We start from the raw sequence: 25,559 nt of genomic DNA, 5'->3' as shown, positions 1-25,559 counted from the left end.
TAAGAGTCTAAACTGACATTCAAGAGATGTGTTCCTAGTTGATCCATCCTGAAACCCCCATCACTCAGAACAGATCAGTTAGCTGCTTTTACTAGGAAAGGTGAAACTCAGTCATGCTGAACACAGGGGATGTGGTGTTTTTCTAAGAGGGTATTTATTAATATGAAGATTATATCATACCATTTGAAGATAATATACTCTTTGAATTAGGCACTATGAATATCAACAGCTTCAGTTCATAAATATAACTTTGTATGTTCTGAAGCTTACAAAGAGACTGTCTGCTCTCTCAGGTCCTAATATTAAGAATCCCTGATACATGAGCTATACCATGCAGAATGATGACAGTGACTAAAGACTTAATAAATTTGAGTTTTAGGAGGAATTTGCCTTGGAGAGAAATGTAAGCCTCCTGACTGTTGTAAAACTGTAACTGCGAAGAATCATTCTGGATTTTTAATTACCAAAGTGATGAAGAATTCAGTTTGAAGCCATGCTATTTCTGTCTGGCACTGGAGTGCCTTAGTTCTTAGTGTTTCCTGATGTAATTTTATTAAGCCAAATCACAGCATATCCAGAGTTATTCAGTAGTTCAGCAATTATGCAAGGAAGGTAATGGATTTGTAGTTTCATTTGTAAATCTAGCAAACCCCGCTTTTATATAAAACTATTCCCAGATGAACAACACAGTTCTCTGTGCATAATTTAATATGAAAAGTTGCTGCAGAAAAACTGCCTAAAAGCTCATGCTGCAAATCACTTTTGTTCATTACAAAACCTGCTATAACAGTGAATCAGTAGTGTCGGCCAAATTGGAAACACTGTGCAAAGCCTGTGAAATCAACATCCAGATTTGATTTTTTTAATGTGCCTGATAAGGCTGTGTGTTCTGTCTTATTCAGGGAGAACTTTAAGTCCTGCAAACCCAGTTTTAAATTCTCGCTCCATAGGGCCTCGTATTATGAGATATCAGTTGATGATGGTCCTTGGGAAAAACAGAAGAGTTCAGGGCTAAATGTGTGTACTGGAACTGGATCAAAAGCCTGGTAAGTACATGTTGCTGCTTTGTTATAAAATACACTTTCAGATAAGCTAGATAGACTTCTTGCTTAAGCATTTTGGCTGTACTGAGGCTTTCTTGAGCTATGAGTAAGTTGCTGCATGTAAATTGTGTCCAAAAACTCTGTCAGTATGGTTCAAAGGTGTCTTTGTGTGTATGAGAAGAGCAGAGCAGAGCATTTCTTACTTGAAGGTATGGACAGCAGACTTGAAAGGGTGAGAAGCTGAGATGTTGAGACAGAAGTTTACCTTAAGTGTAACTTTGGTGAAAGAGGTTGTGTACTGCATGGGGAGATGAGTGGTCAGGGGTGGCAAGGGAAAAAGATTATGCCCTGAGTTGCAAAGCATATTGAGGGGATCTCTGAACTACTCTTATTGGCTAAAGTTAAAATGCTTAGAAAATTTTAAAAAATCTAAGCAGTTAGAAGAATGGAAAAACACATGATTGGAAACAGTGTTAAGTGTTCTCTGGGACATCCACTGTCCATTCTCCCTCAAGCTTCTTTCCTCTTTCCAGCTTAATTGAAAGGGCACAATCTTGTTGCCAAGATATTCCCTTAAATAAAGACAGGCATATATATAAGCAGAGCTGTGCTAGCTTAGTCAAAGGGGTTAATTGTCTTGACTTCAGTTTAAACAAGATGCAGTATTGCATGAATTTCTAACCAATTTAGCTTTGAGATGTGAGAGATGGGTGCAGTGACAGCCTCTTTCATTTGTAAATCTGGCTGTGTTTATAGTTGAAAGTTGTACAACAGGCCCAGGATTTATGTGGTAGGCCAAGATGAACCTAAACTGAAGCTTTTATTGAAATTCAGAAATGCATATTCATGCCATAGCCATGGTTACTGATTTTTACTCTTCATTGTAATTCAGAATTTTGTATTCAGTCAGCATTACTTAGTCCTGGAGGCTGCCAAGGATGGAATTGGCAGACTGCTAGGGGAACTTGCTTAGTGTTTAGTACCTTGGAAATGTACAGTCTTTGTTCAAAGTTGTTAGGCATTTCATTTGCTTATACCCTCTATACTGAAGAACCCCAGAACCAGGGACCAAACTCTAGGGCTGCCCATCTCCATTGCCATAATCACTGTCTACTGCTGGACTTGTCTGAGCAGAGGCTAGGCCTCTGTGGAGTTACCTTCTTTACCCTTGGTTTGGGGCTCTCCTGGCATTTCAGACCTCAGACAGAGGCTTTGAAATGTCCAGGTTCTTCCTTCAGCTGCCAAAACTTGCATAAAAAGATACCTAGTGGAGAGAGAACAATTTCAATCTGTGCAGTTATTTTGTATATAGCCCACACCTAAGGGTATACATAAAAAGACCTAATATTTGTAAAAATGTGTTGTTTACTATAAGTGAGACTGAAAAGAAGGAATTAATTAGTAAGGAGTGGATAGAAGGGATAAGAATGCACTCAGTCTGTAGACCTCTCATGGTTTTTTTGTTTGGTTTGGTTTTTTTGGTTTTCTTAGTGGAGATTTAAATCTGCAGTTAATTGGGCTTAAAGACAGGAGGATTACTGATAGAAAAACTACATGCTTTGTATCATTCTTGTCTTTCTTGAGGACTAAGATATACAAAGCTGCCCTACAGGTAGATATCAAACCGAGAGTTAATTTAAGGCATTTTTTGAAGAAACTGATATCAGCTCATACTTAGTAGTAGTCTTTGGTTTTCTTCCTCATGTTGAAGTTCTTCATCTATACACAATATTTTTTGTGTTGTTTTTCTCCCAACTTGTGTTGCTTAGCAAACAAGACTTCTACTTCTTTGTCTAGGTCCTATAACATTAACAAGTTAGCACACCAAGCTGTTGAAGAGATCCTTAAGATTGGTGAGTTAACAATGTGGCATTAGTTGCCAAGTTTATATAAAGATACACCTTTCTAACTGAGGCTCTTTCTCTTGGCTCAACAGCTAAAAAGCATGGAAGTTTGAATGTGCCTTTGAACACGGAACTAGTACAGAAAGGTTAGTGAAAAAGGCAAGATGTCTTTAAGGTATCTCAACTTTGACCAGTTCATTTTATCTGTACTCTTGTTACGCAGCACTGCTTTAAATATTTTAGTGTTCTTGCAATATTACTCTTTCTTGAGAACATTATTTAGGCACATTTGGTGAAAAATGTCTGACTTGATATGGAAGTGCTTACTTACACTTTAGTATGTGTAAATCTCCAGGAGAATTTCAGTTTTCCTAAGATTTGAGACATTTAATCACCTGAATAAAGCTGATGTTTATCATGCAATAGAACTGAAAGGAGTCTTCTGTATAACTTATTTTTTTGCTGGTAAAGGCTATTAAACATGTGTCAAGACTCAGTATTCCCTCTTGGTAGGGAAGCTGTTCTTTCCTGGAGAAATGCATGTTTTGAAATTAACTGACTTTATATGGAAAAACTAATGGCTGATTTCTCTATTTATAGTAACAAATGATTACAATGAATCCCTGCTCTACAGTCCAGAGGAACCAAAGATGTTTTTCAGTGTTCGAGAACCTATTGTAAACAGAGTTTTCTCAAGTAGCCGGCAGCGTGGCTTCTCTTCAAAGTGAGTGTTGTCTGTAGCAGTGCCTGAAAGTTACTTCATTCTGTGTATTCTGTCAAAGTAGGGGTAATCCAGTTTACCTTGAAGTGTTTCAACATACAGTTTGTGTTTTGAGGAGCAGCTTGAGTATTGTTCTGTTAGCAACAGGAAGAAAACATTTCTAAATTGTGTTAATGTTTGATACATGCACAGTCTTACAGAATGAAAGAATCTCGCTATGCCTGGCTTTGGGTTTGTGCCCCTCCTTTAGTAGGGGACACAGACATTGACAAACTGGAGTGAATTCAGGAGAGGGCCACTGAGATGCTTAGTAGGCCAAAATAACATGGTGTGTTAAGGAGAGAGTCAAACAGTGCCTTTTTCCAGCCTGTAGGAAAAAAGACTAAGCTGGGAGAATGCAGTTGCTCTCTTCATCTACCAGTGTATGGTTACAGAAGAGACAGAGTTAAACTCTTTCAGAGTAGAATATGAGGCATCAGCCAGGATTTTGTTGGAAAGGGCTATCAGGCACTGGAACAGGCTGCCCGAGGAGGTGGTTAAGTCACCATCCCTGGAGGTATTTGAAGGACATGTAGACATCATGCTTAAGGACAAGAATCAGTGGTGGACTTCATAGTATTAGGTTAATGTTTAGACTCTATGCCCTTAAAAGTCTTTTCCGACCTAAATTCTGTGATTCTTCTGGAGCTTGCCACAATTAAATATAAATACATGCAGCTTATTTACGTGTTTATAACTATCTGGAAGACAGTACAATATTTTCATCATTAGTTAAATGTTTATCTTCTATATCCAAACAAGTGTCTAAAGGAGCTCTGACACAAAGGAGACCCAAATTCTTGGCCCTCTGATCCATATCAGTTTTACAACAACGTTTTATGATCTGGTAATAAACGACATCTCTGGGTATTAAACATTACAGTATTAGATGCCAGCAGTGTATGTGTTGGCATTAATGTCTTTAAACATTTACTGCTTAGCTATTTGGTTCTGGGAGTTCTCAAGGGTAAATAAATATTAAAGGAGAGGTTAAAATAGGAACAAATAACTGCATTTTCAGCCATTGGTTTCTACAGGACTAAGTTTCATCTCATTTAGAGTCCTCAGTGTGGTATATTCTACAAAACCTTCAGTGGAGCTATAAATGATGGCGTAACTAGCTGCATTTTTCCCTAAGTAGAATTTGCTGCCTGTCACAATTGATCTTTAGCTCTTGATCCTAGACATCTCCTCATGTGCTGTCCTTTTTTTGACATAGTAGCTGCCCAGAGTGAAATGGGGGCATGGAACATGCTTCCACATTCTGCAATGTCCAGAACTCGCTGTGTTTTAAGGGTTCACAGGCCATTTAAACTGTGCTATGGCTGTGCTTCCAAGCTTTTAATTTGTGAAACATGTTTCTTCCTGAAAATTTAAGTCACTGGAAAATTGCTGCTTCAGTTGAGATGAGAACTTTGTCTAGACCAAGGCTGACATCAGAAACAATCATACACATCCACATGTGACTGCACATTCAGCTGTTCTGGCATAGCTGTTGGTTTACACTTAGCAATATGAATAAAGTTTAATTTGTAGTGTTCTCTATTTCTACACATGCTAAAGGATAAATTCCAATGGTTGCGTTAATTTTCCTGTTAAAGGTAAATGAAGAGGAAGACAGCTTAGTTAGCTTATGTCTTGCCTAGCTCTAAAAGAGCTGCCTTAAATTTTACAAGCTTAAACTTAGTAGCTCAATGATATTAACAGTAATATCCACAGTAATATGCTGCCACACTTACTTAGGATGTTGTCTGGCAAGCATTCCAACCTTCAACTTTGCATTTGAAGTTACTTCTCTTTACGAGTCATTCATGTAACAAAATAGACAGCATTAATATTCAACTTATTCTAATCTGCAGCATTATTAGTTGAACCTGCATCTTCCACTTAACACGAACAACATACACTAGAATAATGAATTAACTGAAAACATTTCTATGAAAGGTTAAGTAAATCACTATTAAATAGGATTATCCGTAGCTTTATATACCCTAACTGCTGCTTTTGATATCAAGGACTGTTGTCAGATTCCTGGAGCAATAGTTTCAATTTGTACAAGTCCTCCAGTCCTCTCTAGACTCTGCTGTGTCTGTACAAAATACCGATAGGCTGGGGGAGTCGAGTGCCTAGTAGTAGCATGCTGAATTATTCTTTAAATGCCTCAGCATTACTAAGCATTTACTGACATGTTTGAAGGAATGTCCCAAGAACCAGTTTTGTTGTTCAAGTAAGTGCTTGTGGGAAATACTCAGGGGATTTTTTTTTTTTTTTTTTTTTTTTTTTATTTTTTTTTTTTTTTTTCAGAGTCTGTGTCCGTTCCCGTTGCTGGGATGCATGTATGGTTGTAGATGGAGGAACATCTTTCGAATTCAATGATGGGGCAATAGCTTCAATAATGATTGATGCAGAGGATGCACTGTGCACTGTTCTGCTGGAAGAATAAAGGATCCTCGTGTCTTCTGCTGAAACAATACTGGAGCAAGAGAGGGAACTCCTGGACACAGACAGAACATAACAATGCTGCATGATGTTGGAAGTTGGCCTTTTAGGATGCAAAACCATTTGAAGGAATCTTGAGATGCTGTTTCATTCCTTTGGGTTGGGGAAACCTTAGCCTGATGTTTAAGCTCTTTTTGTATCTGCTGTAAAACAACATATATCTGAAGTCTTAGCTCTAACTTCAGTGAAAATTGACATTTTAACATCCAAGGCAAACATTAAAGAGCATCTTTTTAAACACAGGTAGATAGGTTCAAGTATTAAGTCAGTAGAATTAAATATTCAGATGTACAGTTTTTTGTAACAGTCTGGGACTGATGAAACTAAATACCTTCATACATACACTTTTGTAAAGAAGCTGACTGCCAATGTAGCAATCTGATGCAAGAATATATAGATTTTGGTAAATCCTGATTATGTAATAGAAATTTAATTATAAACCTTTTATATGCTTTTGAAAAATTTTACAACTTTGTAGTTTCATACAACTTGTGAAACTTGGTGGTTTTGGTTTTTTTTCCTCTTCCAATATTTTTTCTACTTTGTAGATTTACATCAAAAGTAAAAGTTTGGTTTAATCATATCTTGAATGAGGAAGCTCTCACCTTTTCTCTTAGGCTAGAAACCCAAGAGTTTTCTTGAGCCCTTTAGTAGGAATACACAAACTACAGAGAACATGTTGACATGAGATATATTCCTTCACTGAATGGATTAGCTGGCTAGTGGGTGTTAAGTCACAGTTGTGTATTTACATTACTATCACTAAGAATGATATTTGGCCTTATTAAGTTGAATAGTTTGGAGTTTTAGGTTCTGAGTTTCTTTATAGATGTGCTGGGTGCTTAGTTGGAGCACAATTAAATACCTGTGTGTCCCCCAGTTTTTCACGTTTAAATTTCGATAAATTCAAATTTCCAATCCTATGCTGAATTCTACTGATATTTAGTTGGCAACAAATCAATTTTACTTTTACATACCTCTGATCATGTGTTAGGTAAGTGAGAAAAAACTAATTATAGAAGGGGAAGTGAATTTTTGCATAATGCTTTGGAGAAGCTGTGAACTATGGCTGCCTTTAAAGTCTCTGCAAATTGCATAGATGAGGGCAGAATGTGACAAAATGATGATTCCTACAGAAGGAACTCTTCTGCTGTCTGACTTGAAACAAATATGTTTTGTCCTGTCTGCTACAGATTGATTTCCAAAAGTGAGTTTTGTTCAAACCACTTTTGAATGAGGAGACTTGTGCAACGTAAGTTCTCAGGTCCAATGTAGATGTTCTTCAGTGTGGCATCAGTTTATTGCCAATCAGAAAATGCAAACTGATCTTTATAGGTGGATTAAGGGGATAAAGGATTTTTTCCTTGTACTACTTAAGTATTTGTACTCACTCTAAACCAGAAATTAGAGGAAATTGATTTGACCAGACCATTCAGTCTTAAGAAAATGTGATACTGGTGGTTTTTTGAATAAGATACCGGTGTTCGTGTATGCAGACCAAATGGGGATAATCAAGTAGCCAAATAATCTTTCAAAATTTGCTAAGTTTAGGAAATAAAAAAAAAAGCTCCTAATGCCCAAAATAATTTGTAAAACTGGTCTAAATTTAAAGATGCAAGACTAATCTTTCTTTGAAAAGCTGGCTGCTGACTAAGGTGCTTTAGTTATTTCTGATCCACCTGTAAGCAGTTAAGGGTGGTTTAAATGCCTCTGTCTAGTGCACTAGTCAAAATGCTATTAAGATTTAAAAAAAAAACAACAAAACAAACCACAAACCAAACAGCCCACCAGTGGCATTAACACTAATTTATGACTGAAGCCTGTCATTCCTTATTGCAAATGCTGAGACTAAAAAACAGTGTCTTCAAGGTCCTACAGAGCCAAAGTATGATCTTGGTTTATGGCCCTGGTTTAGGCCTCAGTAAGAAATTTCAGTAAAACTCCTTACTTAGCAAAATGGAAACCTGGCCTACTCATGAGTGGCCTCTACTGGTTTTGTCTATATTTTATTGCACTTCTGTTGAAGCATTTGCTGGTGAATGCTTGATGCTAACAAGGATGATTCAGAGATTTATAGTAGATAAACAATAAGCAGCTACCTTTTTTATGGAAGAATTGTAGAATCCTTTTTAAGGATCCTTTATTATAAAGGATTGCAGTACAGACAACTTACCTGGTAGTCAGTATTCTCTGACAGGACCTAGTATTGGTTTAATACTGATTTAATCTGCCTGGACTGGCAGTGAACTCTGCACATCACCTACCTGCTGAATCAAATCCATGATCTTTTCATTTAGTGCCAGTCCACACTGTGTTCTGCTAAATAAGACCTGTCATTCTTTGCTTTTTTTAAAAAGTGGTGTTTTTACATTATGTAATAAAAATTAAAAACTTAGTAGATACAAGAAGCTGTCCTGTGCCTTATTTCAACTTTCAGAAGTGCTTCATGTGCTTAGATTCTTCTAACACTGTGCAGTTAGTTTTAAATAAGGGTTGTAAGCCTTCATGCTTTAGGTAAAATGCAGCTTTTGGTATAGATTGGTGCTACCAGGTAATTTTTTTTAATTCAGGTGCACCTTATCCAGATTTCCATTGTGCTACAACTGCCATCATAACCAATAAACCTACAAGAGAAATGTCTTCTTCCAACATTGAACCCTGTACTTAAAAATACAACAGGTTCTTCAGGACTGTTTCTTCTAACAAAAGCCATTTTACTACAATTCTGTCAGGGTTTTTAAGCATAGCCTTTTAGATGTTAAATGTATTTGTGGTAACACCTCACCATGGTTTACACATAGCTTGGCAACTCAGGGAACATTTCCTCCAATCCAGTCATTTTTTGCAATACAGTAGTTCCTTAGATCTTCATTGAATGCAAGAGAAGTGTGGGCTTACACTTCTGCAAAGGGAGAAACAGGATTTACAAATAGTGCTGTGCTGCAAAGATTTTTTTCCCTTGAGGTAATTTAAGTCATAAACCTACAGCTGCAAACATGCATTACAGTACTGAGCATCACCCTGTCTCATATCTCCAACTTTCACAACATATGCTTCCCTTTAACTCCTTTCTAAGGGGCATAAGCCAATTACTGACCTACATGTTATTCATAATGTTAAGTTTAATAAAACCAAAAAACAGAACAAGTAAGAATGCTCTGTTTGCTTTAAGATAGAAAATAAATACTACTACTCATACAATCTTTCCACAGTAATTAATCTGTTCTGTACCACCAGGTATTTATTCCTGAACTCTTTTCTTCAGATTAAGATAGGAAACACTGCCTCTGGAACAGCCCTGCAGTAATGCTGTAGGCTAACAAATATCCATGAACAAAACAGCTGTTTGCTTATTACACTCCTGGGAACAACAGCAGTACATAGATGATTTGCCATCAGACTACTCAAGTTACAGACTTGCTGTAACATTCAAGGCTTACACACAAGAACCCTTATGATCAGATCAAAGTTTATTAAAGTACTACTTGTTTGGGTTTTTTTGAACAGTGCTTTCATTACTTTCAAGAAAGAACATTAGACAGTAATACTTAGTGTTAGAGATACAAGAAGTGAAATGATACAAATGAGAAATTTATATTGCTTGATAGCACTGAAGTACCTCTCCCTTTCTGTATTCTAACACTGCAGTCCCAGGTCTTGGTCTGAGATCTAGAGCCATTTGAGACCTCCCCCTGCAAGATTTTTGCCAATTTATCAGTTCCATATGAAAGATTTCTCTTTAAAGGAAGGGAACATTTTTAAGAAGTTGTATCCAAGACCAAGATCCCAGAAGCCATGCTAAGGTTTGTTAGATTTTATCAGAAAACAGCACCACATCATGAAACCGATACCCAACCTCTACTTCAGCCTAAGCTCATTTTGAATGGGCTTTTCAGACTGCATTTTGCTAATAATGAAAAATACTAAAATTAGATGTTACCTTGTGGTCTGCTAAAGAAAAATGTCATCGTACGTCCTGTGTACTGCTTAACTTTGAAAGCATTTAGCTGTCACCTATCTGCTTTTGTGCAGACATACTTTACCTTATTTACCATCATCAGGTTTGGCAAGTTCAGACTGTCCTCTGACCCTCCCCAAACAGTGGGTAGCTTCTCATCTCACTGTACATCTTAAATTTAATGCTATTATTCATTTTTAATTCTGTAATCTCATACCAGGACAAATAAGCCTTACTAAGATATCTACTACCTCTACAAGCCATTTCAGGACTTGTAGAGCTGGAAGTTACTCGAAAGCACCTTTAGAAAACCTTAGAATAAGGAAAGCTGCATCAGAACCCGCAACAGTTGCGAAAGGCTGACAGCTTAATTACGGTGATTCTTTCATGATACTTTTCAAAACAAAACTCTCCTGTAAAAATCATTCAAGAAAAATTCTGCAGTTGCTCATGGATCAGAATTCTAAAAGGCTTTAAGTACAAAAATACTGTAAAAATACTTGAAACTACATTAAGGCATAAGACCAAGTTAGAATGCTTTTCACAATAACAGTAAGGGTGCTCCAGTATTATGCTTCACAAGGACCTTCAGTACCACAGTGGTCCATCACAACCAGTTCATTGTACAGGTCACGGCACTACGGTTCCTCAGTGCCAATCTGCATTTGAAACCCCAGATGTCATGGTTCCTTTCACTGCCAACTGTCGGTCTTGCAATAGTTGTAAGATGTGAGCAATTGATCATAATATCAGGAAGTGCTTCCTTGAGGATTTTTAGGGAGCTCTCAGTCACTATTCCAAATACCTGAAGAGTCTTTAATGTTGGAATTGCACCAAGTTCTCTAGAAAGAGAAACATACTAGATTAATCATGAACCTGAACACTTTTCTGCAGTCTGTACCCAAATTACATAACTGCATTTCTACTGTTTTTTTAGAGGCAAGGCACTTCTTAAACTAAGATCCCCTTCCTATTTTTAAAATCATATTTAATTGAAACTAGTTGTCTGTACTGATAATTCAGGAAACCAGCTGAATAAATTGCTTCTTACCTGCTGTCTCTCTCACACACAGCAAAACTAAACTGGTTTCTTTCCTTTGATTTTCCTGTACTTAGATATTTAGAACAAGTGGAAGGAATTGCCCCAGATGAAATTTTACAATGTGGGTTGAAGACCACAAGCCCCAGGCACTCCCAGTCTCAAATTTTTACAACATTTTGGAAACCAATAACCAGTACTGGTACATGCATGGAATATAAACAGATTAGCTAGTCAGCAAGTACTACCAACTCTTCATTTTCCAAAGGATTAGACCTTTGCTGCGTGATTAAAAGCCTAATAGTGACACAATACTGGCCACTGGCAGGATTGGAACTTACAGTTGTACCTCTCAGTAATTAATACCAGTAGTATTAATGCCAATAAGGGAACACACGATGCACATACTGAGCAGCAAGGTCCGTGAGCACAGACTGGCATCACAGGTTCTCCCTCAGACATCTCAGGTTCCAGTCTAGATTCTCAAAGGTACATGCTCAAGCAGTCAGGTTACTTTATCTCAGTTCTTTATTCCTAATTCCTTATGCCAGTAAGTTTTTCAAAACACTACTTAAAATTCTAAACATGCAATAAAGCAAGCTAAGTTAACTTAACCTCTTTATGCGTAGAAAACCACAGACTTTTAGAGATTACTTACACTAAGGCTGCTGGTGTTATCTGGTAACATCGGCTAAGACACAGATGTTGTAGAAAGAGGAGTTGACGGAAATACTTGAAACACTCAGGGTTCAACACCACACTGTCACTGTACAGGAGAGCACAGAAAACAGAGGTTTAAGTATAAATCAGCAGTAAATTTTGTGTATTTGTGATAAATACAATGAATTTCACCTTTTTCTACCAATGAAGTATTTTTTTCTTGATATGGAAGTAACCCATGTCTAGTGTGTGTGTTGTGGGGGAGGTATTTTTATTTTCACTGAAGGGCAAGTGAAGCAGAAGCTTCTGTGGAGGCAAATATTCTTCAGCAGAACTCAAGAAGGCAATGACTTCACGATTTTGAAATATATCTATTCACCAATTAAAAAAAATTTTGTACATCTACAGCCAAGTAACACAGTTAGAGCTGACTTAAACCCTCTCTAGGATGCTAGGCTCATTAACTGTATGCACCTAAATGCTTCTTTCCACTCTATGCATCAACTACCATCACTTGTTAATTCTGTGCGCACAGAACATTAATGCTGAGGTAACGAAGAAATCTTCTAGTTACCTGCTCCAGATTATGTCATGACAGTTAGCAAGTCTTCTGTACATTTAGAATAGAAAATATTTTTTAGTTGTGCAGCTTCTATACAATCATTAATGCTGTATAATCAATGCATAACAATAGAATTAGCAAACCCTTAACCATAAGGATTTAAGGTCTTCTGCAGGTCTTCCTACCTCAGATCTAAATGCATAAGGTAAGGACATCTTGCCACCAGTGTTTCAACATCTGAAAAGAGGTCACACAAAGTCAGTCCATCATTCAATAAGAAGACAAATTTGCTTTAGACAGGTTACTCATTTCCATATATGCTCACTACTGAAACCAAACAACTGAAACACAACTTTGTGAAAAAGATACATGGAGTCAACATGCTGTAAGCCTACCACGATACCTTAAAAGGATGTTTTTTACTCTCAGAAAGAGATTAATCTAATCCAAAGAAGTGTCAACTGCACCAGCAACTTGGTAAACAAGTCAGTTCAAATTATACTGCTGTCAAAATCTGAGATGCAGTAATGGTGAGATGCTTGAAACTCTTACATAGGATTAGAACACACAAGAAATATTCCACACAAATACCCTATGTACGTTGTTTAGGCATCTCCATTTTTACCCATAGAAAGTTCCTTCTGCATGACAAAAAATTATGGTTTTCCAGGTATAAACTGTAAACTCTCAAGGCCATCATTTCATTGTCTGTAAATATCACAGAACCACCTGTGGCTGAGGTTTTGCCTGAAAGACAACTATTATTAGCAAGGGGCTAACAAATGTGCAAGAAAATTTTGGTATTTCAGAATTCACATACAAAAACTAAAGAAAACAATCCTTAGGTTATGATGATTAGTGAACCATTCAAATTTTATGATCCTATGAATTGAACTGAAATACAGCTGAATTACTCAAACTATTTTGCAATTAATGGGCAGATCACCAGAAGGTTCATACTCCTTATTTGGAGGAGATTACATAGCATGTTTCTTTAAGAGTCCATTTCACCCTTTAGCTATGCTCTGGTCCATTTTGTTGTACCTCCCCAAATCCAGTTTTCTCTGTATTTTCTACTGGCCTAAAATTTTACCCAACTTTCCCTCTTAGAGCTACTAGGAAGTAAATAGTTAATGTTGATTACTGAGATTATTTGCCCTCCAAATTACTGATTCACAGAATCATCATTATTAGAAAAAACCTTAATATCACCATGTCCAACCATCAACATCACCCTTCCCAATAACTAAATAAATACCTGTATCACCATGCCCATTAGAGCATGTCCTTATGTGCCTCATCTACAGTTTTTGAACACTTCCAGGGATGGTGATTCCACCACCTCCCTGGACAGCCTGTTCCAACACCTGACTATGCTGTCAGCTAAGAAATTTTTCCTCATGTAAGTCTAAACCTCTCCTGGTAGAACTTCAGGCCATTTCCTCAAGTCCTATCATTATTGACTTAACAGAGGAGGCCAGCACCTACCTGGCTAAAAACATTTTATGGGTTTTGGCCCACCGTTCCAGCCTGTCAAGGTCCCTTTGCAGAGATTTCCAGTCCCACCCAATTTGGTGTCATCTACAAACCTGCTGAGGAAGCACTCAATCCCCTCATCTAGATCAATGATGAAGATACTGAACAGGAACAGACCAAATATTGAGTCCTGGGGAACACCACTGGTGACCAGCTGCCAACTGGATTTAATTCCATTGACTACAACTCTCTGGGCCTGGCTATGCAGCCAGTTTTTAACCCAGCAGAGTACACCTGTCTGTGCCAAATTAACTGGCATGAGTAAAAGGTCATGTCAGTCTAAACCTCTAGTTACAATGTCCTCTTTTGGAAGATGCCTTCAGCAGCCACCACAGCAGAAGCTTTAAGAAGACTCCAAGAACAGTATCTGTAATACTAATTCAGTGGACCATGAGATCAGATCCAGTGTAACCACTTCCCATAATTACCTCAAAAATAAGAGTTGTACCTTTCAACTGAAGATTAAATGAGATTTCGCCCAACTGCTTTTAAATTCAAAAGAAAAGTCATCTCACCCCCATGACATAAACCAAAGATGAATAAGATTCCCTGATGGCAAGAAGACTGAGGTATACAGAGCACAAAAATCAGTGCTGGTGCATGATTCTTCAATACACATAACAGATGCCAACCGGAAGAAAATATAAAGCCTGCTGCTTTATACCATAGTGGTTTGCCACACTGCTATTTACCTTCTATTCCTAGATTCGTTCTGTATCCACTTAAATTTAATTGGGTTACTTTTTCAGTAATGTGATTGACTGCTGTTCGGACATGGGTGGCTGTGAAGTCACACCAGGACAAGTTCAGCTCATCCAACCTACACAAAAAAAAAAGGAAGAGTTGTTTGGAAGAATAACTAAAAATAGTTTAATTTCTGGTATTATCTATTACAGTTGATACTTGTAGCACACTTATTACCAACTTCCTGTATTTATGATTACAAATTTCGTTAGGAAAATAATTAAGCACTGGAGCAGGTTGCCCAGCAACACTGTGGAATCTGCATTTGGATGTCTTCAAGATACAACCAGAGAAAAGTCCTCATTAACCGGGCCAGTGCTCAATTTAGACTCTGCTAAGGATAAGGTGTTAAAGTGACTTCCCAAGACCACTTTTAACTGGAATGATTCAATAACATCTTAGGAAGTGAAATGGCTCTCTCTAGAGGGAGACAGGGAAATAGTTTTTCATCTTGCTTCTAGGTTTGTGACTTGAATCTTTTACTACTGAACCGATGTTCACTGTGAGAAGAAAAAGACCATCTTTATTAGCACTGATCAGGTAACCAACTAATTCTAATTAGCACAAAATACTTTATAGTTTAATAGGAGCACTGGCCACACTGTGACCTTAGCTCTCTTTACATGCTCAATTACCTATAGCCATCATCTAATTGGCCTGTTTGGTTTTTTGTGGAGGTGTTCTAGATGTAACCAGAAGACAAAGACTCAGTGAACAGCACAACTAAAGTGTTTAGCTGGCTATCCCTATGTGAATGAAAAAAGTTTAATTGCCACTAGCATTCCTAGACTTTGGTTTTCCATCTGTGCACTGTATGGTCTGCCATTCTCAAGACCTCATGATCCAAGCAATAGAAAGCATTATCTATCTATGAAAGGCAGAAAAAAAAAATTAAAGCTTTGCTTTTGGTTTGACTGAAAACATGCTTTTACAGAAGCAAAGATTAAGGAGATTGTCCAGCATCTTACAGAAAGTCAGCAGATAGATTAGGATCTAAATCCCAGACTGGGGTTCCAGTTCAGTGACTTTCTGCCAGCAGATTGTTTAATCGCTGGAACTGCCAATCTGAACACAGTGCTTCATAAAGTAAAAGGTTACTGAAGGATTATTCCATCATAGACAGGCACATTTTTTCTGACTTTCATGCTATACTCAAGAGTACTACAGCAGTTCTGGGACTCTCCACTTATCAATTTCAAAACACACACTTTGTGAGGATCACATACTGCTTTCATGAAGAAAATAAAAATCAAAGGAACACAAATGAGGTTTACCCAGCAACAATACTTCCATTAAGGATGATTAGGTAAACTTGTGGAAAACTACTGAAGTATATCTTGTCTATTAAAGAAGAAAAAGCTTGTTGAGAAGAAACTATCAGACTACTCAGCTAGCAATAAACTGTTGTAAGGCACCTAGGAATAGAAACAGGTTCAAAAAAGTAGAGACAAGTACAACTGGAATGCCTATGAAAAAAAAAAAAAAAACGATGCTTTTCTCAGGAACAGCAAAATCTGGTTTTGTCTTACGAAAAACAATTGATCAACATCATCTTCAATGCTTCTGCAGAAAACCCAGAGCATCCAGAGAGATTTAGTCGAATCAAACCAGAATTCTTAGCAAGGCTCCTGCAGAGAGAAAAAAAAAAAAGACTCATTAAATTTAAATGTTGCAACATTGTTTGCATTGGTAGGATGTGTGATTACTCTCAAGAGCTAAGATCCCAGGAACAGAATTTCTTAAACATGCAGCAATACATCTAGTAAAACAACCACTCTGGAAGTCACTAAGAAGCTCAACTCTAGCCTACTGCATCATAGAAGTTTTGGAAGGGCAAGTGCCTAATTTACATTCCTGACAAGTCTGCCTATTTATAAACTTCTTCATTTAAAACAAAACAATTTATTTTCACCTCCTCCTGTTGCATCCCATTAAGCACACACTACAACATATTAGAGATGACTATACCTCTACAAAAGACAAAGAAATAATTTCTGAAGCCATCCTTCCTCAAGATGGGCAAACACAAGCCCGAACAGTATCTCCCTGAATGCATTTATTTGCAAGACTAGCACAGATATGCAACTGACAAAACCTGGAAAAACCCTTACACCCAGTATCTACATTTGTAGATGAGGCAGGAAATTGCATCATTTGTGCCTGACTAGCACCCAATTTTCAATTTTTAAATCTGCTGTCATGACTTAAGGGGAGCTGGCTAATTCTACCTGACCAATACACGGACCTACAGAGAGGGTCTTTAAAACCTCAAGGAATCTGGAAGGGGCAGAACAGCGAGTGGTCAGTATTCACTCTTATTTCCTGATATACTCCATAAGAGCCAGGACTGGAAGTCTGCTCCTTCCTGCTTTCTTTTTCATTGGTGCTTTGCTGGTCTTGCCTCTCAGAGAGGCTCTCATTTTATCATCAGCTTGCTGAGTGCTCTGCAGGATCAAAATTCACTGATCCCAGCACTGAATTTGGGTGCTGGGAAGAGCCGTAGATACCTCTCTTCAGTTGGTCCTGCCACAAAGAACCCTCAGACACTTAAATCTGCAATCACCTTGATCAGATTTTGTATATATTTGTTCCTCACCCCATGTGTTACTAACTCTTCCCTGTTCCCATTTTAATTTGCACGTCTCTCTTCCTTATTCCCCCTTTATTTGCCCTTGGCAGGGCAGAGGGTGGTAACAGAACAATTCAACCCTCTGGGTTCTGGTTCATCCTGACCACTAAGAGGAGAAATCTGCTATTAAAAGTCAAACTATACCAGTACATTTGTGCTCTGTTTTTTGGTTTTCTTTTGGTTTATGGGTTGTTGTTTTTTTTGTTGTTGTTGTTCTTTTCCTCTTTTGGTGTGAGGAATGAATCAGAAAACTCAAAAGCACAAAGCAGGACACCTAGAGTCTCTGCCATCTGACCCATGGTCTCAGGCATCTCTACAACCACCTGATTGAACAGGGGGTTGCCTGCATACCCTTTAGTGCCTTTCCAGAAACAGAAACCTGTGTGCCAAACACAAAGCTCTCTTGGGAGCACACTTGGAAAAACAGAAGTAGCTCTGCTGTACAGCTTGGGTGCAGGAACAGCCAATGGACACAACTCCTAGAGAGATGAGCAGTTTAGTTTCTCCAGGCTCCCCCTACCATAAGGGGAAAAAAAATACCATAACACCAAGAAACATGTTTCCTGCTCACCTTAGCTCATTTAGCCCACCAGCTAGCTCTGTTGTGTGCCTGTAATAGGTCATTCCGAAAGACTTGCACAACTGGCAAATCTTACCTACAGTCTTTCACCAGCCTGCACAAAATGACAGTACCAAACAGAAGGTACTTTCTGGATGTTGCCAAACATGTCACTCACCTAATGATTTTGTCAGAAAGCGTTAAGCCCTCCAAACTGAGGTTCTGCAGACTTTCACACAGACAGAGAATACTATAGAGGTCTTCAACAGCCACTGTGCAGTTGGACAAATCCATGTGTTGCATTTTGAGAGGTCTAGAAAAGGAAAATACACTTTTGTATTCAGCTGCACACAGGACATACTAAGCTCAGCAGGCCTGCTGCTATGCTAATAGCCAAAACTGCAGAAATCTTGAAGGTATTTATAGGATTTGTTGTAACAGATGAAAGTATATCCTGCTCAGCTTTAATTATTTTGAGCTTCCTAGATAAAAGTGCTGGAGATGTTGTCAATTCTTTGTTCTACAAGATATAAATTGACCAAAAAAACCCAAAAAACAAAAAACCCACACTAACTTTGTTTTAAATATCTGAGAGGTGAATGCAGATCCTCTCACTTCAACACACTGATCAGCTAGCCACTGATCAGCTCTTCCACACTCCAGAAACAGCACAAATGCTACTGGTAGTAGAGATTTTAAAATTAAAAATACACAAAGAAACTGAGTTATTGAGACATGGTTTCAGAATCAAGAAACATGCCAGAAAAGCCTTACTTGCTAGTTTTAAGCAATGGACTTCCAATACATGATCTTGGGCAGCGGAATACAGTAACACCTGCAGGCAGCAATTGTCCAATCACTCCTGGCTGCAGGTTTCTACCAGTCAAGTCAAGACTCTGCCACAGAGATTCATCAAACCTAAGGCACAGAATTTTGCGAGTTAGAGATCTATAACCACAGAAAGCTTTCAGTGTCACAAAAGACAGAAGTAAAGCTATTTAACACTATTTGCTAATATAAATGTACTGATTTTATTTACTAATTTACTAATGCATTTTAGTAATACACAAGTCATTCTTTGATCATACATACATATAACCCACATACAGCATAAATTAAATTACATATGAATTAACAAGATGAGAACCAGATCATTTAACAGGCTCTAGAAGCAAAGGTTTTCTTAGCAATACTTACGAAAGTCCATGCCATCTCTTGCAAACCACAGAAGCTCTGATCAAGTCACTTAGGGGCAAATATGCAAAGATTGCCAAAATCAGTTCATCTGGAAGTACATTCCAAGATATACCTTTAGGGAAAGAGCACGTGTTCTAGTTAAAGCTGGTTCATTTTTGCCTGCTGACCAGGTGCCTCATTTGGTTTGTCGTTAGAAGCACCTCTACAGCCTTTCTACAGACATCAGCCCACTACTTACCTTCAACTCTTCACTATAGGAAGATACTGTTCCCATATATGCCTAGGCATGACTGGCAAATCTGTAACATCTACTTAGTGAACGTATTAAAGCTATGGAAAAACAATTCCTCTGAAAAAGGGACAATAATCTTTATTCACATATTTATTTTGGAAACAGGAGCATCAGTTACTTCCTTTTATTCTTTACCTGCTCCTGCTGTTTAAATGCCCATCCTTCCCTATGTATCTCATGCCCCCAGAAGGTGAGCTATGCTTTTGCATGGTACACAGAGAAAAGTAGACACTGCAAACTCCTCCTTAAAATGTGCATGCTAACTACCATGCCCCAAGAATTATCTGAAAGGAGGTGGTGTGATCTCAACTTCTGACAGGTAGATCTAAGGCTCCAGGTGGTGCTGCCTTTCACAGGGGAGATCTGGGGGAGGTGAAGCACAAAACCAGCTACCTATGGCCCAGTACTCCCTCTTACTTGAAAGCAGGCTGGTCTGAGGGCATTCCTGCCTTCCATATGACAGCCTACCATCTGGAGAATTTTAGTCTTTGTTTTTCATTCTGTAATCACTGTAAACACATCTTGATACTAAGAAAAGGAACCTAGCATTCTATAGCTGCTTCTTCAAAGGGGTTGTACCCATGTATCCCTGCCAGCACCTTTCCAGCCCAGAAGCATTACACCCTTTACTTCACCTTGCCTGTAGCTCCCTGATAGTGTCTCTTACACTGCTCACAGTTTATCTGCAACAGGAACAGAGATGCTGCCCCTGTCCTGGTTTGGGACACGGCAGAACCCATTTTCTTTCCTGTAATTTTCCTTTCAGACAACTCTCTTCTAAGTAGCTGCACCTGCTGAAATTATGAGCGTGTTTTTCAGTCAGTGTCTGCTTCTAGGACTGATAACACTCCATGTTTATAGTTAAGAGCTAGAGAATGGTATGCAGAACCAAGGCCACTGCTGAGCTCTGAAAAATATCTTATGCTTCAGAAAAGAAAAACAAGTAAATGAGTCACAACTGCAACCCTCCTTCAGGGAGAAGCAAACCAGACAGTTGACCAAAATTGACCAAATGAAGTACTGCATTCCATATGTGCCATACTCAGTATAAATTTGAGGGATCACACTGGTCAAGTTCTATTCATCCTTGGCCAACATCCTGGGAGGATTCTATCCCAATCCATGCCCTCCTGAATTACTGCATTTCTGCCTCCAGCCCCCAGCTGCCACTGATTCCAGGGGCTCATCCTAGGACTTTTCCAGGGCCTGCCCTGCAGCCTCAGTAGTGATGTGACTGTTAATGGGGGAAGGAATGTATGTATTCGTATACGTTTCATGATTTTCTTTTTCATCACTAATGTTTCATTATACCTTTGTAGTTTAGTTTCCAGCCTCTGTCCCTTATTCTCTCTCCTTTCTCTACTGGGAGGGGAGAGGGGTTAACAGAGAGCACCTAACATTTTTTAAACACCAGCTCAGGCCAGCTTTAAACGATGACAACTCCTCTAGCATACCTCAGCTTGCACTGTGAGAGAAGTTGACCTGAGCTACTTTGGTCTACAGCACCAAGTATCTTACTTCTTGGATGCTTGAGTGAAAAACAACAACTAGAAAAAAATTTAAAAAAAAAAATCAAGCTCCTTGGGTTTCAAAGTTATACCAAAGGCAACATTACCAACAGTTCACATTCACCTAGCAGCCACAGAAGCATTCTTTGAGAAGCCTTGTCCTGCTTTGTATGAGGTCAAACACCTCCTGCAGCAGCTGACTTCAGCAGAGCAACAGATGCAGCTTGGGGCCTACTGGGCTAAGGTGCCACAAAAGTCCCAAGCATCAAGAGCGGGCAGACACTGGAAAACATAGCTCAAACTCTCAGCACAAAGACAGGGCTGCCCGGAACCAAACATGCCTTATGTGGGCCACAGTTCTGGAGGTAGACATACCTGCCCATTTTGCCCTGAAAGCCACCTGATGTAGAAGTTATATTCTACTGAGAAATAGCAATGAAGCAAAGTACTAATGACTTATGATGCCCACCCTCCATCGCTGCTGAAGAGTGAACAAAATCTCGACTGGGATAGCAATACCTGACTCTGACTCTCCAAACAGCCGAGGCCGGCGGACAACAGCAAAATCTTTTTCCTTCACCTTCTGCCGTTTCTGAGGAGGACAGTCTGATAACATATGCGGCTCCTGTGGTGTGTTTTCATTGTCCAACCTGTCCTTCTTAAGGCCCACACTTGAGGCCATCTCCGAGGTCTTACTGGAGTCCAAATCCCCACTGGTGCTGGCGGAAACACTACTGCTGCTGCTGGCGGCAACACTGCTGCTGCTGCTGGCGGCAACACTGCTGCTGCTGCTGGCGGCAACACTGCTGCTGCTGCTGGCGGCAACATTGCTGCTGCTGCTGGGCACGATCTCTTGGAGGTGTTTCCTGCAGACAGAGAAAAACGTACAGGCTACGGTAGTACGGCCGGTCCCGACGCCAAGCACAAGCTGTGGTTCAGCATACGAAGGCATTTCGGTCACATAAACCACATCCCCCATGCCAGGCAGTAACTGGAATTAAAGCGGTGGGTGCGAGGAGCACAAGCATCGACCACCGCGGAAGTCTGTGCCGAGCCAGGCAGATTCACACTAACGGGGGGAAAGCGCACCTCGCTCCCGAATGGGGTGAGAGGGGGCGCTGGGGGACTGCCGAGATGAGCCGATGGTGGCAGCTGCGCTACAGCTCGGCTGCCCTCCCCTCACCCCTGCTCGATGCCCGAACCTGACCACGCAAACCCAGCAGGGCAGGGGCCGAGGCGAAGCAGCCCCGAGCCTGCCGGGGAGCGGGCAGAGGCGGGAGGAAAGGCCCCGCAGGCGGCCCTTGTGCACCTCAGGATCCGCCAAGGTAAGGGAAGGGGAGTAGCACAGAGGGGCGAAAGGTTTTGGGGTGGGGTTGGTAGGGATGAGAAGGGGGGTGCTGGTGATGTCTGTGTGTGCGTGTCCCACCATCGGCTGCCACCCGCCGCGGGACCCGGGCAGAGCGCCCGGAGGTCCTTGGCCACTGCACCCCCCGACCGATCTTTTCACCCCCATCCTCCTCCCTGAGCACTCGAGGGCCCCTCAAGAACCCATATCCAGAGACCTCCCGCCCCCCCCCCCCAGATGCCCATTCCCCCCGCGAGGGCCCACAGACAGCCCAGATACCAGGAGGGTTTCTCCCACCCCACCGGCGGAGACGGAGTTTCTCTGCGGTAAGTGCTCCCCGCCAGCGCGGCGCCGGTCCCCTCTTCCCCTTTCTCTTACCCCTCCAAGTAACTGTTCATGGCGACCGGGACGGAGCCACCGGCGGGAACTGCAAGCAGTCGCGCGCGCCGCGCTTTTCCAGCTCCACGCTGTCCCGCCGCCTGGGCGGGGCTCCCCGATCCGGCCGGAAGCCCGTCCCTGCCTGTTGCACGGCCTGTCGGGAGTTGTAGTTCGCTCTTCCTCCACCTTTTCCCCACCCGTCGCCTGGGAGCGGAGGGGCCGTACCCACAGTACCTTGCGCCGCCTCCGGGGCAGGGGCGACGATGACGTCAGGGGCGGGCGGGGCGGCGGCTGCTGGGGGACAAATGTCGCGGAGGGCGGTCCCGGTCGCAGTGACACGGAAGGAACCGGGTGCTGCCTGCGGTCTCTACGTAGCGATCTGAGCCCTCCCTCGCCTAGAAGCAGCCGGGATGGCGGGCGGGGGTGCTCCGTGAGGACGGACAGCGGAGCAGGGGCCTCTGCCTGTGGTGAGAGAGCGGCGCGGCTCAGGACACCGGCAGGCCGGTGCGCGGGCCCCGGAGCGGGCGGCAGAGAGGGTCGGAGCGGGTCGGGCCGGGAAGCCGCGGCCGCGGGGGTGCTGCAGCGCCGAGTCACGGCGGGGTGGGGGCGGGGCCGGGGGCGGGGCCGGGGGCTCGGGCCGGGGGCTCGGGCCGGGCGCTCGGGCCGGGCGTTCGGGCCGGGCGCTCGGGCCGGGCGCAGCGGCGATGGGAGCGGAGTCCGTGTTCCCCCGCCCCCTGGGTCGCTCCGAGCGGGGTACGGGAACCGGTGCGGGAGCGGGGGGATCCCGGGCTCATCTCGGGTTCCCTTTGAATAGGTAATGGACAGGAGAGGTGGGTGGAGGACAGTGGTTTGGGGGAGGCTGAGGCGGGCGAAGGGGACTGTAGGATTCTGTTCGGTTTTCTGCTCTGAGCCCCGATGTTTTCGTTCCATCAGGGACCCCCCAAGCACGTATGGTTAAAGCGTGAATGTTAATGTTCGCTAAGCGTCTGTAGACCTTGGTTCTCTTTCGCATGCAGGCCAATGGATGTGCACTCATCAGCTGTAACAGCTTTAATGTGCAGTTTGGAAGACCAGAATCGTGCTGACAGGGAAATTTTACCGTGAAAGGTTTTCCTGCGTTTTGGGAACGCCTTCTCTGTGAAGGCCTGAAGTTGAGGGACTGCTAGTGTGTTTTAGTCCTAGCTTAAACTGTTCATTATTTTTGCACCATGATGGACTCGATGGATGCATTTGATGCTCCCTCAGTGACGGATGGACATGATGGTTTGACTCGATGATCCCAGGGGTCTTTTCCAAACTGAAAGATTCTATGACTATGTTTCAGATTTAGGCCAGGCTTTCTTTCAGTAATGGAGCTCTTTATGATCTTTCCAAACTACGTGCTTTGAAATTGGTGGGGATGGAAACACAAGGCTGAGCACACCTACAACTCAGCCCTTAGCCACTGCGTTGTAAATGCTGTCCACTCTTTACTGTATTACAAGGGAGAGAAGTGCCTGTAAAATTAAAGATGGTAATGGAATGCGAATGATACACAACTACCGAGTCAGATGCAGAATATGGTATGACAAAAAACTGGCATTCCTGTACTTTTAAAAACGAATTGTTGACTGCTTCTAGTTTCAACATAAAGTGGTGCAGGTTATTTAAGTAGACAGTCAAATGAAAGATAAGTGATTTTTTTTTTTATTTAATAAGAAATAAACTGATAATGTTTAACATGTTTGACAGTCGCCCCCTTACCCTCGCCCTTTTTATTTTATCAGTCTTTTCCCTTTTCTCTACTAACGTATGAGAAATTTAAAGAGGAATTTGCAGAAAGAGGTAGATTCAAATTATTTTTCAAAACTTCTGAATTACCAAGTAGTCTAACTTTGTCTTAATTCAGGCTTGTAATCATGTGATTGACTGCATTACTGACACTTATTTTGAGTGAGCGTATTAATCTGGCAACCCAGGTAGCAATTTCTATTACTTGTTGTTTTTGTTTTTTTTTTTTATACTTATTGCAACTGTACAGTTTTTGGGTCTGATTCTATTTTAGTTTCTCCAAGGAAGTTGCTTTTTTCTGTGTGTTACTTTCTGAGTATGTCCCTAAACCCTGTGAAAGCATAAACCTCTGTGGTGCTGAATATCCTTTATTAGAGGATAAGACAGCTCTATGTAAAGCAAATAAACTTCTGTTTTGTACTGTTTGCATTTGGACACAGAAATGTCTATGTGCCTTGGTAAAGCATTTGTCTTCTTTTCAGTGCTTCTTTGAACAACCCAATGTCCCACTAAATTGGAGAAAACTGCTATTTTGAATAGACTCAGCACAGCAATTTTTTTTCCTTGTCATTGGCATATATAGAATTTTTTTCCCTAAATATTGATATACAAGCAACTAGATGTTTACTCAATTTAAAACATTTTCTTTGTTGCAAGAGAGTTGAAATTATTATTACTAATAAAATATCAATCAGTATATAGACTCAGAAGTGTTTCTTAGAAAAACAAAGCTATGCAAATTATGTTTTCTTGGTTCCTCTCAGAAGCTATTTCTCCCAAACAGTACAATTGGATAACTTTTCTGGTCAGTTTTTCAGCCCAGCAAACCCAAAACTGAATGAAAAAAGAAAGCCCAGCAACACACTAAGCAGACTTGGATATAAAATTGATGAAGGGATAATTTTTATTGTTGTTTAACCTCTTGGTTTTCTCCTTTTTAAAATGTGAAGTTAGCCCATTTTGTCATTTAAAGATGAAGTGACAAGGTCTCCTGGTGTGGGGAAGTTCTATCAGTCCAAAAAGTTTTAATTCTGTATGTAAAGTGAAATCTTATCCTAAGATTCTTAACAGCATAGTTTTGTAGAGTAGTGCAAACTTCAGAACTCTTTGAAGGTGGTGTGGCATACTATTTTTCTTCTCCAAGTGAAATGAATTTGCCAAGTGGCACTCAATAGGAATTAGCAGATTATTCCCTGACAGAAAGGCAAAAGATCATAATTGAACTGGCCATTCATA

At 40.8% G+C, this 25,559-nt stretch overlaps 3 protein-coding genes across 6 annotated transcripts in view; 2 read left to right on the top strand and 1 right to left on the bottom strand.

Annotated features, from left to right (window-relative positions):
• The window catches only part of NADK2 (NAD kinase 2, mitochondrial), a 28,765-nt gene extending 20,265 nt beyond the window's left edge, over nucleotides 1–8,500 (top strand). Inside the window, exons 8-12 of the mRNA XM_030466766.1 lie at nucleotides 903–1,046; nucleotides 2,841–2,896; nucleotides 2,980–3,033; nucleotides 3,488–3,611; nucleotides 5,952–8,500. Coding sequence (XP_030322626.1) covers nucleotides 903–1,046; nucleotides 2,841–2,896; nucleotides 2,980–3,033; nucleotides 3,488–3,611; nucleotides 5,952–6,090 — 517 coding nt within the window. The 3' untranslated portion in view covers nucleotides 6,091–8,500. The remainder of the gene's footprint in view (nucleotides 1–902; nucleotides 1,047–2,840; nucleotides 2,897–2,979; nucleotides 3,034–3,487; nucleotides 3,612–5,951) is intronic.
• A 1,139-nt stretch (nucleotides 8,501–9,639) lies between these two features.
• SKP2 (S-phase kinase associated protein 2) lies at nucleotides 9,640–22,896 on the bottom strand. The gene is made up of 10 exons (XM_030466767.1): nucleotides 22,554–22,896; nucleotides 21,350–21,696; nucleotides 19,031–19,142; nucleotides 18,608–18,751; nucleotides 18,012–18,146; nucleotides 16,175–16,273; nucleotides 14,594–14,721; nucleotides 12,551–12,602; nucleotides 11,802–11,909; nucleotides 9,640–10,946 (listed from the first exon to the last, which is right to left on the bottom strand). The coding sequence occupies exons 1-10, from the start codon at nucleotides 22,571–22,573 to the stop codon at nucleotides 10,712–10,714; spliced, it is 1,380 nt and encodes a 459-aa protein (XP_030322627.1). The 5' UTR covers nucleotides 22,574–22,896; the 3' UTR covers nucleotides 9,640–10,711.
• Nucleotides 22,791–25,559, top strand: part of LMBRD2 (LMBR1 domain containing 2) — a 30,517-nt gene continuing 27,748 nt past the window's right edge. For 2 of the 4 annotated variants that reach the window (XM_030466765.1, XM_030466764.1), the window contains exon 1: nucleotides 22,935–23,020. The gene's annotated coding sequence lies outside the window, so the exon portion shown is untranslated. Of the gene's footprint in view, nucleotides 23,021–25,559 lie in introns of all 4 variants that reach the window. The other 2 variants (XM_030466762.1, XM_030466763.1) reach the window with 2 other exon arrangements.

The sequence above is a fragment of the Calypte anna genome, chromosome Z (genome assembly GCF_003957555.1).
Source record: "Calypte anna isolate BGI_N300 chromosome Z, bCalAnn1_v1.p, whole genome shotgun sequence".
Classification (NCBI taxonomy): domain Eukaryota; kingdom Metazoa; phylum Chordata; class Aves; order Apodiformes; family Trochilidae; genus Calypte; species Calypte anna.
This window is presented reverse-complemented; position numbering and strand designations above follow the sequence as displayed.

Coding starts and splice junctions, on each gene's coding strand:
- SKP2 (XM_030466767.1), bottom strand. CDS start 22,573: ATGAACAGTTACTTGGAGGG. Junction 14,722..16,174: donor ATGTTGATCAATTGTTTTTC/GTAAGACAAAAC, acceptor TTTTTTGTGTAG/GTTGGATGAGCTGAACTTGT. Junction 11,910..12,550: donor CTTATGCATTTAGATCTGAG/GTAGGAAGACCT, acceptor TCTCCTGTACAG/TGACAGTGTGGTGTTGAACC.